General features: G+C 43.4%; 1 protein-coding gene across 2 annotated transcripts; it reads left to right on the top strand.

Moving 5' to 3' along the window:
- The first annotated feature begins 1,600 nt into the window (after positions 1-1,600).
- On the top strand, positions 1,601-12,197 carry myo5c (myosin VC). 2 transcript variants are annotated; one of them, XM_076732744.1, is made up of 40 exons: positions 1,601-1,669; positions 2,051-2,161; positions 2,265-2,436; positions 2,543-2,687; positions 2,770-2,926; positions 3,131-3,274; positions 3,356-3,437; positions 3,574-3,681; positions 3,763-3,869; positions 3,960-4,225; positions 4,324-4,405; positions 4,498-4,638; positions 4,742-4,864; positions 4,982-5,065; positions 5,175-5,306; positions 5,417-5,514; positions 5,603-5,689; positions 5,783-5,894; positions 5,984-6,195; positions 6,290-6,455; positions 6,973-7,119; positions 7,195-7,359; positions 7,447-7,540; positions 7,635-7,698; positions 7,824-8,098; positions 8,177-8,240; positions 8,332-8,412; positions 8,521-8,701; positions 8,805-8,898; positions 8,986-9,049; positions 9,122-9,290; positions 9,368-9,452; positions 9,523-9,621; positions 9,724-9,878; positions 10,146-10,235; positions 10,352-10,502; positions 10,580-10,865; positions 10,950-11,124; positions 11,215-11,295; positions 11,390-12,197. In XM_076732744.1, exons 1-40 carry the CDS (start codon positions 1,643-1,645, stop codon positions 11,540-11,542), a joined length of 5,229 nt encoding a protein of 1,742 aa, XP_076588859.1. In that variant the 5' UTR covers positions 1,601-1,642; the 3' UTR covers positions 11,543-12,197. The 2 variants fall into 2 exon arrangements, with proteins under 2 accessions (XP_076588859.1, XP_076588858.1); XM_076732743.1 differs by having other exon boundaries at positions 7,824-8,240.
- The last annotated feature ends 8 nt before the right edge of the window (positions 12,198-12,205 follow it).

Genomic DNA, 12,205 nt, shown 5'->3' on the forward strand with positions numbered 1-12,205 from the left:
GACTTTTCACATCACATGTGCAGGTTTCTGATCATGGGATAGATAAATGTGTCCTGGTAACCATGAATTGGATTGTTACCATGGACATTTTTTAAAAAATATACATGAAAAACAATGTGCAATGTTCAAACACTAATGAACATCTGATTTTGATGTGAAAAGAGTCTCAAGATGAAATTCACAAGCACTTTTATTTCTGTAACTTTCTTTTTCTGTAACTATTAATGTCAGGTGATGTTACAGTATTTATGCCAGGACAAGGGGAAGGAGCAGAAAAGATTTCAAGTATGTATTTAACCAGTCTTCATGTTGTCGGCCATATTAAAGGCCGGCTTTTCAATTAGAAGATTTGGTTTATTTAAAAATACTTCACTACCTCATGAGGTTTTATGGATCTTGTGTCTCAAGCTTTTTTTCCCCCCAAAGTGGGGTCTTTTAATCCCTGATAGAATATAGAATATTTCAGTTATATTTAGTATTCTGTTTCCTGGCACTGGCACAATAACTGTTGTCAAAGTCATAGTGTCATGGTTCTGTAATAAGGTTTAAAATGGTATCTAACAGTAGATATCCTTCATGGAACAAATGGAATGAGGATGTGCACTCTAACCCTCATCTGTTTGATGACTTGACATGAACTTGGTCCACAAGACTTCAAACCAGATCTGTTTGAGAGTCCTGCACATGGAAAAGTTTGGGGATCTCTGAATTAATTTGCATTAAGAAATGTGCATGTACAGGACTGATGTAACTGACACCTGAACCTTCCATGCTCACCTTGCTATGCTGCCTCAGGATGTTATCTTTTATGCTCTGTATGTGCAAACGCTTAACATATAAAAATGCCAAAAAAAAATCGAAATTAGTTAATGTCATGGTTTAAAGTTTAACCCTCTCAGCTTTGCAGACCAGAATTGTTTAGGTTTTTTTTCCTATTGGATGTCTTTCTCTCATTCCCTGTTTTCTCAGTTTTTCAAATGCAGTGATAATGAGGGTGAAGCAAGTACAAGGATTTTTCTTAGAAATCACTTTTCAACCATTCTTGTGGTAAAACACTGACTGCTATGGGTTCACATGTAGTGAGTTGGCTGTGGTCTGCATCCGGTTTCTTTTGTTGTCTCGATCCTTGATCAAACGAGCACACCCACTCCGGCAAGCCGCTGTCACAAGACGGGAGGGCGGAGTCACACAGCCAAAGTCCGCAGCAGGTGAGCGACAAGTCATCCAGGAAGACACGAGACTCACCTGGAATATGAGAGAGCTCACCTTCAGAATAAAAGCGTCAGGTTTGTCCTTCGCATAACTGGTTTCCAACGCTCTGAACATAGTTATAAAGTAACTAATGCATACGTAGTGTAACATTAGTAGTGCATTTTATTGAAGCTTCGTTTAACCTGACAGACATATACTTAGGTTATTATTTAAAGGATAACGTACGCTAAATGTAGACCTTCGAAGATTTTTAATTCAGTGAGAATTATTTTGAAAATAACAACCGGAAAAGCGATGTAACTTTATGTTGCTTGACTGTCATAGTTGCGAGGCTCAGGGAAGAAGTTTGTTGGTAACCTGGAAAGTACAGTGACAGCAGGTGGTAAACAAATACTAACTGACGAGAAGTTAAAACCATAATGCATAAAAAATGGCTCTGTGGGAACTGTACACCGAGGTAAGAAAACAGCTCCCTGTTTTTTTTTTTTTTCAGCAGAGATAATAATCCCCCCACGTTGTTTTACAGAGACATATGGAAACTTTGTCAGGGCTCGGGGAAGTTGCAGGGATGTAGAGGAGCCTGGACCCAAAGGCATTTTAAGTGTAAATGCTCAGCTCTTTACTCCTCCTCAACTTCAGTCAGTATGAGCTGTTAATATAGATGTGAGCTATGATGCCTTGGGGTTAAATGCCAAATAAATGAAGGTCCTCCTAGTTAATTAAGTAAATGTTCACACAGGGAATAGCATTGCATTAACACACTGTTATATTCTGTAATAACTAAATAGTAAAACTGTTAAATTATTAACATGTCACCACTGAAATCTTGTCCCCTTAGTACAACAGAGTGTGGATAGCAGATGCAGAACATGTGTGGAAATCAGCCGAGATTATCAGAAACTTTCATTCTGGGGACGCTGTTCTTGAGTTGCTTCTTGAAGATGGCACAGTAAGTAACATGTGACCAATAAAACCCTCACACACAACCGCAGCAGGTTTTATGATGGTGAGAAGCAGCAGCTGACTGTTTTACACCACCTGTCACTGTACAGAAGCAGCACTACCCTGTTGACCCGTCAAAACCACAACTCCCTCCTCTTCGCAACCCGGACATCTTGGTGGGGGAGAACGACCTCACAGCTCTCAGCTACCTGCATGAGCCTGCAGTGCTGCATAATCTCAAAGTGCGATTTGTGGAGTCCAGAATCATCTATACCTACTGCGGTACTGTTGAGACAAATTTGGCTGTCAGAGTATATGTAAGCACTGAGGTGCAGGCAGTCGGCAGGTTGTGCTCTTGGCTCAGCCTGTGCTGTTTCCTCATTTTCAGGTATTATACTGGTGGCTGTAAATCCATACAAACAGCTGCATATCTATGGAGATGCAATCATTCACGCCTACTCAGGCCAGAACATGGGAGACATGGACCCTCATATATTTGCAGTGGCAGAGGAGGCTTACAAACAGATGGCCAGGTAAATGAAAGCTGAAGTGATCGTATGAAGTCGAATATACAGTCTTAATATTAACAGTGTACATACCCCCTTTTTTTCTCAGAAACTACAAGAACCAGTCTATCATCGTCAGCGGTGAATCTGGAGCCGGTAAAACCGTGTCTGCTCGATACGCTATGAGGTACTTTGCGGTCGTAAGCAAATCTGGAAGTAAGACTCGGGTTGAAGACAAAGTCCTGGCGTCCAATCCAATAACAGAGGTATGATTTGACTGGACCAGAAGCCCCTCTCACAGGCAACACGTCACCATTCTCTGCACTGAGCTGACAAAGGATCCATGTTTCAGTGCTGTGACAATGTTAAACTCATCAGCTGCCGTTTTCATGCGCCCAATGCATTCATTAAAACATGTCGTTGTGGTAACTTGAATAGACACCCGATGATCTGAGGTGGTTTTCTCTCAGGCGATAGGAAATGCAAAGACCACCCGGAATGACAACAGCAGCCGTTTTGGGAAGTACACAGAGATCAGCTTTGACAAGAGGTACCGGATTACCGGAGCAAACATGAGGACCTACCTCTTAGAGAAATCCAGAGTGATTTTTCAGGTAGTGTATAGGCTGAAGATGCCTTAGATATTGAAATGTCTTATATCTGAACCATAATAATGCCATTCTTGTTTTATTCAGGCAGACAACGAGCGAAACTATCACATATTCTACCAGATGTGCTCCTGTGCTCACCTGCCAGAGTTCAAGAATCTACGACTGTGTGAGTGTTTGCGCTCAGGGTTTACTCTGCAGGTTGTTTAATCTGATTGGCTTAGAGCAGTCTTACAATCATACTCATATTTATTGATATTATGGTTATTTCATTGTAAATGCACCTAATTATACATTCTCTGCAGTGAGTGCAGATAAATTCCGGTACACCTGCATGGGTGGTGAGATCGCCATTGAAGGTGTGGATGACAAGAAAGACATGGAGGAGACTCAGCGGACCTTCTCACTGCTGGGTAAAAACACGCCTCAGCTGTCAGACTCTAACTGCTCTCACTGTTTTTATGCTAGCTTTACCTTCCTCTGCGCTTCTCCAGGGTTGACAGAGGTCTTCCAGTCAGATGTGTTCAAAGTTCTGGCGGCCATCCTGCATTTGGGAAACGTGGAGATCAGAAGCTCTGGAAGTGACAAATCATCAGTTCCTGTGAGTCTCAACTCTCCGAGTCATAAATTGCTTTTTGTTTCGATCTGAAAACTTGCACAAGGCTCAATGCAAAATTTGCACATCTTCCAGCCCAGTGATCCACACATGCTGGTCTTCTGTGAGTTGCTGGGTGTGAGCGCGGACGGGTTGGTGCGTTGGCTGTGCCATCGGAGGATCGTTCTGGTGGCTGAGACGGTGGTGAAGCCGGTGCCCAAAGAGAGGGCAGTGAATGCCAGAGATGCCCTCGCCAAGCAGATCTACGCCCACCTGTTTGACTGTATCATTAACAGGATAAACAGAGCCCTGCAGGTTGCCGGAAAGCAGCACACTTTCATAGGCGTTCTGGACATTTATGGGTAAAGCAGATACAACACTTTTTATCCTCAGCTGTTTGGTAATTCAGGTCACTTTAGCTCCCGCTGTTGATGTGATATTGATGTCCTTTTGTCCTCAGGTTTGAAACGTTTGACATCAACAGCTTCGAGCAGTTCTGTATCAACTATGCAAATGAAAAGCTTCAACAGCAGTTTAACTTGGTATGCATGGCAGACGTCCCATCATCGCTGCAGAAGCTGTGTACACCCCTTTATCAGCGCAGAGGGTTATTCTCTTGTCTTTCTTCAATCAGCATGTGTTCAAGCTGGAGCAAGAGGAGTACATGAAAGAGGACATCCCGTGGACGCTGATAGATTTCTATGACAATCAGCCGGTCATCGACCTGATTGAAGCAAAGATGGGGATCCTTGACTTGCTTGATGAAGAATGTTTGGTAATTGAAAGGACGTGACATTAGCTTTTAGACATTTTCTCTTCTTCTTTAGTCCTTTTTATGATTGCTGTACCTCCTTTTCATTCATGTTTTTACTTTACAGTTTCCTCAGGGCACCGATCAAAGCTGGCTGCAAAAGCTTTTCACCTACCTTGAGCCCAGTCCTCTGTTTGAGAAACCCAAGTTATCAAGTGAGGCATTCGTGATTCAACACTTCGCAGACAAGGTGCTGTCTGGTAACTCTGAGAAACACATTTCCTGTATCGTGCTGCACAAAAATGACTCCTACTGTTATTAACTATTAATGCCTTTGGAGGGCTGACATACATTTTTCCATTAACAGGTGGAATATCAGTGCAGAGGATTTCTTGAAAAGAACCGAGACACTCTCTATGAAGAACTGGTCGACATTATGAGAGACAGTAAGGTAATGTCACAGTGGTTAAAAAGCAAAACATATGTAACATCAAAGCCAACCCATGCAGCCTTGTTTTATCTCGTTTTAACACATTCCTCCTGCCTGCAACTGTTATCAGTTTCCTTTTCTGGCCAACTTTTTCCAAGAGGAGGAGAAAAGCACTGCGAACAGTAAAAGTATCAAAGTGAGGCCTGCCCGGCCCGGAGTGAAACCAGCCAATAAACAGCTGAGAACCTCTGTGGGAGATAAGGTGAAAATGTTTACTCGCCGGAGATTTGAACTCCCTCGCTGAAGTTTAATTTTCTGCATGTACCCGTTTGTATTTTTATCCCTTCTCTTGAACTTTGTTGTTGAATGTAGTTCAGCAGCTCCCTCTCTTTACTGATGGAAACACTGAATGCAACCACCCCTCACTATGTGCGCTGCATCAAGCCCAATGATGAAAAGCTCCCGTTTGAGTGAGTACTGATGAAACTGTGGTTGATGTGATCCACTCTGTGTTCACCATGTTTTTGGTTTTATGTGAGTGTTTGCTTACTTTTTGAGATATGACTCCAGGAGGGTGGTGCAGCAGCTGCGAGCCTGCGGAGTCCTTGAAACTATTCGTATCAGTGCACAGAGCTATCCGTCCAGGTGATCCTCTATTAGTAGATTGTGCAAGGGCCAAATTATAATCTTCTCATCTCCGTATGATCTTGTTGTAGTGACAGATGATGATGTTCGCAGGTGGACGTACATTGAGTTTTACAGCCGATACAGTATCCTAATGTCGCATCAGGAGGCCGACCTCAACGACAGGAAACAGACCTGCAAGAACGTGTTGCAGAGGTTGATTCAGGTTAGCCGCCGCTTTTGCTTTGCCTGTAGATACAATCATGCATTATGGAATTTCTGTGTATCACTTTGGCCTCATGGCTTGATCGGTAGGACCCCAACCAGTACAAGTTTGGTCGGACAAAGATCTTCTTCCGAGCCGGTCAGGTAGCTTATCTTGAGAAGCTGCGCCTGGACCGGCTGAGAGGAGCCTGCGTGACCATCCAGAAACACATCCGGGGGTGGAGCCAGAGGAGGAAGTACTTGCGCATCAGAGAGGCAGCCATCATCCTCCAAGAGTACATCCGTGGAAAGAGGACAGTCCGGTTAGAGGCGTTTACTTGCAGTTTTGTTGTCCTGCATTCTCTCTTGTATCTGCTCGGGTTCTGACAGGGTCCTGTTTTGTTTGTGAACCTGCAGTAAAACAGTGAGCGCTGCAACACTGAAGCAGGCCTGGGCGTCAGTGGTGATCCAGAGGCACTGGAGAGGTTACCGCATGAGACAGATCTACCAGGTAGTCCATCTGGCCACCGTCACCATCCAGGCCTTCACACGAGGTTGGGTGGCCCGTAAACAGCACAAGAAGGTCTGTAACTGAAGATTAGTTAATTAATCACCCTGATCCCAGAAAAGTTGGGCTGAGGTTTGAGACATAAATAAGAGTGTGGTAATTTGCTCATCATTTGTGACATATATTCAACTGAAAACAGTCCAAAGACTTTTGTAAATTTATGCTTATTCTGAATTTGATGCAGCAACATATTGGGTCTGGGAAAGATGTGGAATGCTCCAAAAACACCTGTTTGGAACATTCCACAGGTAAACAGGTTCATTGGTAACAGGTGATAGTGTCATGATTGGGTATGAAAAGAAAGACTCAGTTGTTAACAAGCAAGGATGGAGAGAGGTTCACCACTTTGTGAACACATGACTGTATAAAGGATATCACGACATGGGCAGTTCAATTATAAATGAGTGCACTCTGTTTTTATTTAGCTTTTACACAGTGTCCCAACTTTTTTGGAATTAGGGTTGCAGCATGATGAAAGTACAGATGTAACCACATGTAATTCTTGCCCTGCCATCTCATTGTTAATGCTCAGATGGTGGAGGAGCAGAAAGCCCTGGTTCTACAGAAGTATGCCAGAGCCTGGCTGGCACGGCGGCGTTTTCAAACTATGCGTCGGCTGGTGCTTAATGTTCAGCTCTCGTACAGGGTGCAGCAGCTCAGAAAGAAGATTGAAGAGCAGGTAAAGATGCTTCCAAAGTTCCTCCAGTCGCGGCTTTTCCATAGAGGATGTAACTGAATCCATGTGTCCTCACAGAACAAAGAGAACCGTGGATTGATGGAAAGACTGACAAGCGTGGCCAACTCCCACTCTCAAACCACGGACAGGCTTCAGGGTCTGGAAGCACAGCTGGAAAAACTAACCAATCAGAAGGCATCTTTGGAGGCAAGAGAGAAGAAAGCGAAAGAAGATGCTAGTCTGGTCAGTCTCGAAGTTGATGCTTTCATACAGTTGTGTGTGTTTTGACTTCTGAGCCCTTTCAACAACACATATTTGTTGTTGCTCCAGACAATTGCGCAGCTTCAAAAGGAAAAAGATGCAGTAAACCTTGAAAAGCAGAACCTGGAAAGAAAGTTTGAAGCTTCCACCAAAGAGTCCAAAGGTAAAAGGAATAAAGAGTCCTCTGTGTTCTACTCTTGTAATTGTGTAATCTTGTAATTTGTACTGAATTTGTGACCGGTTTTACATTCTTACAGAGAGCTTTGATCAAATAAAGAGAAATCTTCTGGAAGAGAAAGAAAATGAAGCACGGCTCAGAAAGTAAGCGATGAAAGTGTGCGATCTGCCTCATCTACAGCATAGAGCAAATCATTCTTTGAGCCAGAGCAAACTTTGGCACAGCTTCTTCAGTTTATTCAGGTAGTTGATGAGATGACTCTTGGCAGGATTGCAGAGAACAACACTGAGATGCTGAAACAAGACCACGAGAGGGAGGTGGAAACTCTGAAGGAGGAGGTAAAGAGACTGAAAGAGGAGAGAGTCAGCCTGCAGAGGAAGATGGAGGAGGGGGGCCAGGTGAACTCTGACCTGCAGGACCAGGTCGTCCAGCTCACCAAACATGTCAAGGTCATTCCCGAGCTACGCAGAGATCTCAACAACCTGCAAAATCAGAGGAATAACATGGACCGAAAGATGAAGCAGCAGTCGGAACAAGCCCGAGGTAAAGGCTTTGACTGCGATAACTTCATTTCAGTTACGTACAATACTTTGATGATGATCCCTGAATATTTTTCTGCAGTTAAAATGAACGATATCACGAGACAGCTTCTTGGTGGTGTTGTTGAAGAGGAGGTTCTTTTGGGGTAATCCAGATATTTTAAGTTTCCCCCTTCTCTCCTGTAGTTGTTCTTTAACTCCTTTAGGCATTTAATCTCACACATTGTTTCTCTGAAGGCTAACTTCAGGCAACTCTGAGGAGATGTGTGAAGTTGAAGACTTGCTGGAAGCCTTCGATAGCCTACAGAAAGCCACCAGGTCTATTTTTTTACTTACCACACAACAGCAGTCCGCTCACTTAAAGTCAGTGTTGTCCAGTCTGTTGTGACAAACCTTTGTTTGACATGTTTCCACCTGTGATGGCAGAATACTGGAAAACCACCAGCGGGAGCAGAAGGAAAGCCATGAAACCCAGGTGGAGGGCTTGAAATTGAAAGTGGACCACCTTCAAAATGAGAACAGCAAGCTGCAAGACCTGTTCCAGGAGAAAAGTGACATCAACGAGAATATTCGCCAAGAGGTGTCCAGGCTCAGCAGTGAGAACTCAGTGCGTTATGGCTCTCATCATTCCCTATTTCACACATTAGGAGACATAAGGTGCAGAATGTAAGTTGATTTGTGCTTCTCCCTTTATGTAATGTGATCCGCAGGTTATACCAGAGCTGAAACTGCAGGTTTCAGAGCTGCAGAGACAAAAACAAGAACTGGAGACCCATGTAGAAGAGCAGAGCAGAGAGCTAACAGGTAGATCTGTGTGTTTTTTCCATCTGTTTCACTATGAAGCTCTTCTGCACATTTTACTTCTTCTTTTATTTTTTTGCCCCCCAATAGAAAAAACTGAGGAGATCGCTCATGTTCTTCAAAAGAAGATTAAAGAAGAGAGCTCACAGCGCAGGTAGGAATACTGAGTCGTGATTAAAGAAGTGTGGGTCATTTCTGAGTCGTGCTGATTTTTGTTGCTTTCTAGGCACTTCGAGGAGAAAGTTGAGGAGCTGGAGGAGTTGAAGAGGGAGCTTCTCGGCCAAATAGAGGAGCTGGAGGAGGAGAATGATCACTTGAAGAGACAGCAGCTGATGGAGAGCGAGGCCAGGAGCAAACTGAGACAGGAGGCTTCACGGCTAACTGCTGAGAATATGGTGTGTGTGGATCAATAGTGTGTGAATGCATGTCTTGATTGCGTGAAAGACGGTAACGAGTTCATCTTCTCTTTCAGGACTTTGAGGAGCTGCTCGACCAGAAAGACAGATTAATAAAGAAACTCCAGAATCAAATAAAGAGCCTTGAAACATCACAGAAAGGTAGCACCGTGGCTTCTATCAAATCAAATCAAACATCTCCATGTTCATCACTGTCATGTTTCTCACACAGCCAAGCAAACGCCTGCGCCTGCCATTCCCAAAGACTACCTCGGCATGCTGGAGTACAAGAGAGAGGACGAACCCAGGCTCATTCAAAACATCATTCTGGGTATTTGTCCTCTGTATCATGTCTGTTAAACCTGTTCATTTTTTACTTTAAAAGCAACAGTGTTTGAGCAGGGACACACAATAACTTGATGAACTTTCACAGACCTGAAGCCCAGAGGTGTGGTGGTCAATATGATCCCCGGCCTGCCAGCTTACATCCTCTTCATGTGCGTCCGCCATGCCGACTTCCTGAACGATGAAACCAAACTCAAGTCTATTATGAATGCTATCATTGGTGCTGTCAAAAAGATCATCATGGTGAGGTTAATTCTGTGTCCATTAGCCTTTATCTCTGCTGGCTGAATAAATCATGAGTTTAATCCAAAAGCAATAAGTCAGATCCTTACTTAAGATTAGATCGCTTGTGTGTTGGCCGCAGTTTACTTTAAATCCATTATTTCACTTTGTGATATTGATGATCTGAAAAGCAAGCTGCATAATTAAAATATCCTAAATCTATAAAAATATCATTGGGTTGCTAAAAATAAATGAAAGCAAATAGCACCTGACACTTTTTCATTTCAGACTCACCAAAAAGACTTTGAGTTGCTGTCGTTCTGGCTCTCGAACACGTATCATCTGCTCAACTGTCTGAAGCAGTACAGCGGGGAGGAGGTGTGTGTTTACTGTACTTTATCACGGTTTTGTCTGTCTGTGGCATCATATACAGTAGCAGCACAGTATGCAGTAACACTCTGACATTCCCTTGTTTTCCTTTCTGTTCTCAAAAGGAGTTCATGAAACAAAGCACTCCTCGCCAGAAGAAGAACTGCCTGCAGAACTTTGATTTGTCAGAATACAGACAGATTCTCAGCGACCTGGCCATCCACATCTACCACCAGTTTATCACGATCATGGAAAAGAGCCTCACTCCTGCAATTGGTATTGCAAAGCTCATCACATGCAGATTTTTATTGCATTGTAAGCAACCTAAAATGCTTCGCCTTCTTGTCCGGCAGTACCCGGTATGCTGGAGCACGAGAGTTTACAGGGGATCTCCAGCATGAAGCCGACGGGCTTCAGGAAGCGCTCCAACAGCATCTACGAGGACTCGGAGACGTGCACCATCTCCTCCATCGTTCAGCAGCTCAGCGTTTTCCACTCCACCATGAGCCAGCATGGCATGGAGCAGGGCCTCATCAAACAGGCCGTGAAGCAGCTCTTCTTCGTAGTTGGTGCGACCACCCTCAACAGCATCATGCTGCGCAAAGACATGTGTTCCTGCAGGAAGGGGATGCAAATCAGGTCTGTGGTCATTTTTTATGATAGTTATTTATTTATTTTTATTGTTCAGACAAAACTTAGTTCATAGCTTCTCTGTTTGTTTAGGTGCAACATCAGTTACCTGGAGGAATGGGTGAAGGAGAAGGAGCTGCAAAGCTCTAATGCTATAGACACTTTGAGGCCGTTGTCTCAGGCCGCCTGGCTACTGCAAGTCAACAAGTCCACTGATGACGACGCCAAGGAGATCACTGAGAAATGCACCGAACTCAACCCTGTGCAGGTGCTTTGTTCAGGCCACACATTTGTATATATATATATAAAAAAGCAGCTTCATACTAATGTGAAACAAAACTCACATTCAAATTTTTAGATCGTCAAGATTTTGAACTCCTACACGCCCATTGACGACTTTGAGAAAAGGGTGACGTCGTCATTTGTCCGCAAAGTTCAGGTGAGCTGTGTTGCTCATTTTTACTGCCATGAAAGACTTGTTTTCCTGTCATACTTGCACCTCACTGAATCTGCCAACGCACTCCTTGTTGCAGTCATTACTACAAGATCGTGACGGCTCCTCACAGCTCATGCTGGACTCAGACTACCGCTTCCAGGTCACGTTTCCTTTCTGCCCGTCCTCGCAGGCTCTGGAGCTGCTGCAGGTCCCCAGCAGCCTTCATCTGGGTTTCCTAACCAGGATCTGACACAGCCAGCCTTTGACCTCTCATTCCTCGTGACTGATTCATAGTCCAGTGTGACATTTAGCTGTGTCTTATTGTACATGTAAATATGTAAACAGTGTACACCAGATATTTAAAATTCAGGCCAGGCTGTGCAGAGGTAACGTCCACATCCAAAAGAAAATCTCTTGCTCGCTTGGATTTTCATATTACTTCAAATATTTTTTTTTTTTTTGGTAATTTTTAATCGATTCATGCACAGAAAATTCATCTTCTCCAGTGTGAGGATTTGCTTGTTTTCTTGCATATTTGTCATTGTAAACTGAATTTCATTGGATTTTTGCCTGTTAGTCAGACAAAACAATCCATCTGAAGGCAGCTGCCCTGTCAACATCCAGGCGTACATGCAGTTTCAGAGCCTTCTTTGCACTGCTCGGAATGAAGGTCCAGTGGGGCAAAAATGAGTCATTTCTTTTTTCTTTTTTTTTCTCTTTTGCTTTCTTCTCCAAATTTAAATATAGCCAGTCTAAAAATACTGAAATATGAGCCAGTTAAATACCAGCTGTGTGTATTTGATTTTAACTGTAGAATATTTGTCTTCTTCTTTTTTAATTAAAACAAAAAAACAAAGACCTCAGTGTTAAAATGTGAAAATGAAATAAAACTCAACAGTGTTTTGAATACTTG

The sequence above is a fragment of the Chaetodon auriga genome, chromosome 6, assembly GCF_051107435.1.
Source record: "Chaetodon auriga isolate fChaAug3 chromosome 6, fChaAug3.hap1, whole genome shotgun sequence".
Lineage (NCBI taxonomy): Eukaryota > Metazoa > Chordata > Actinopteri > Chaetodontiformes > Chaetodontidae > Chaetodon > Chaetodon auriga.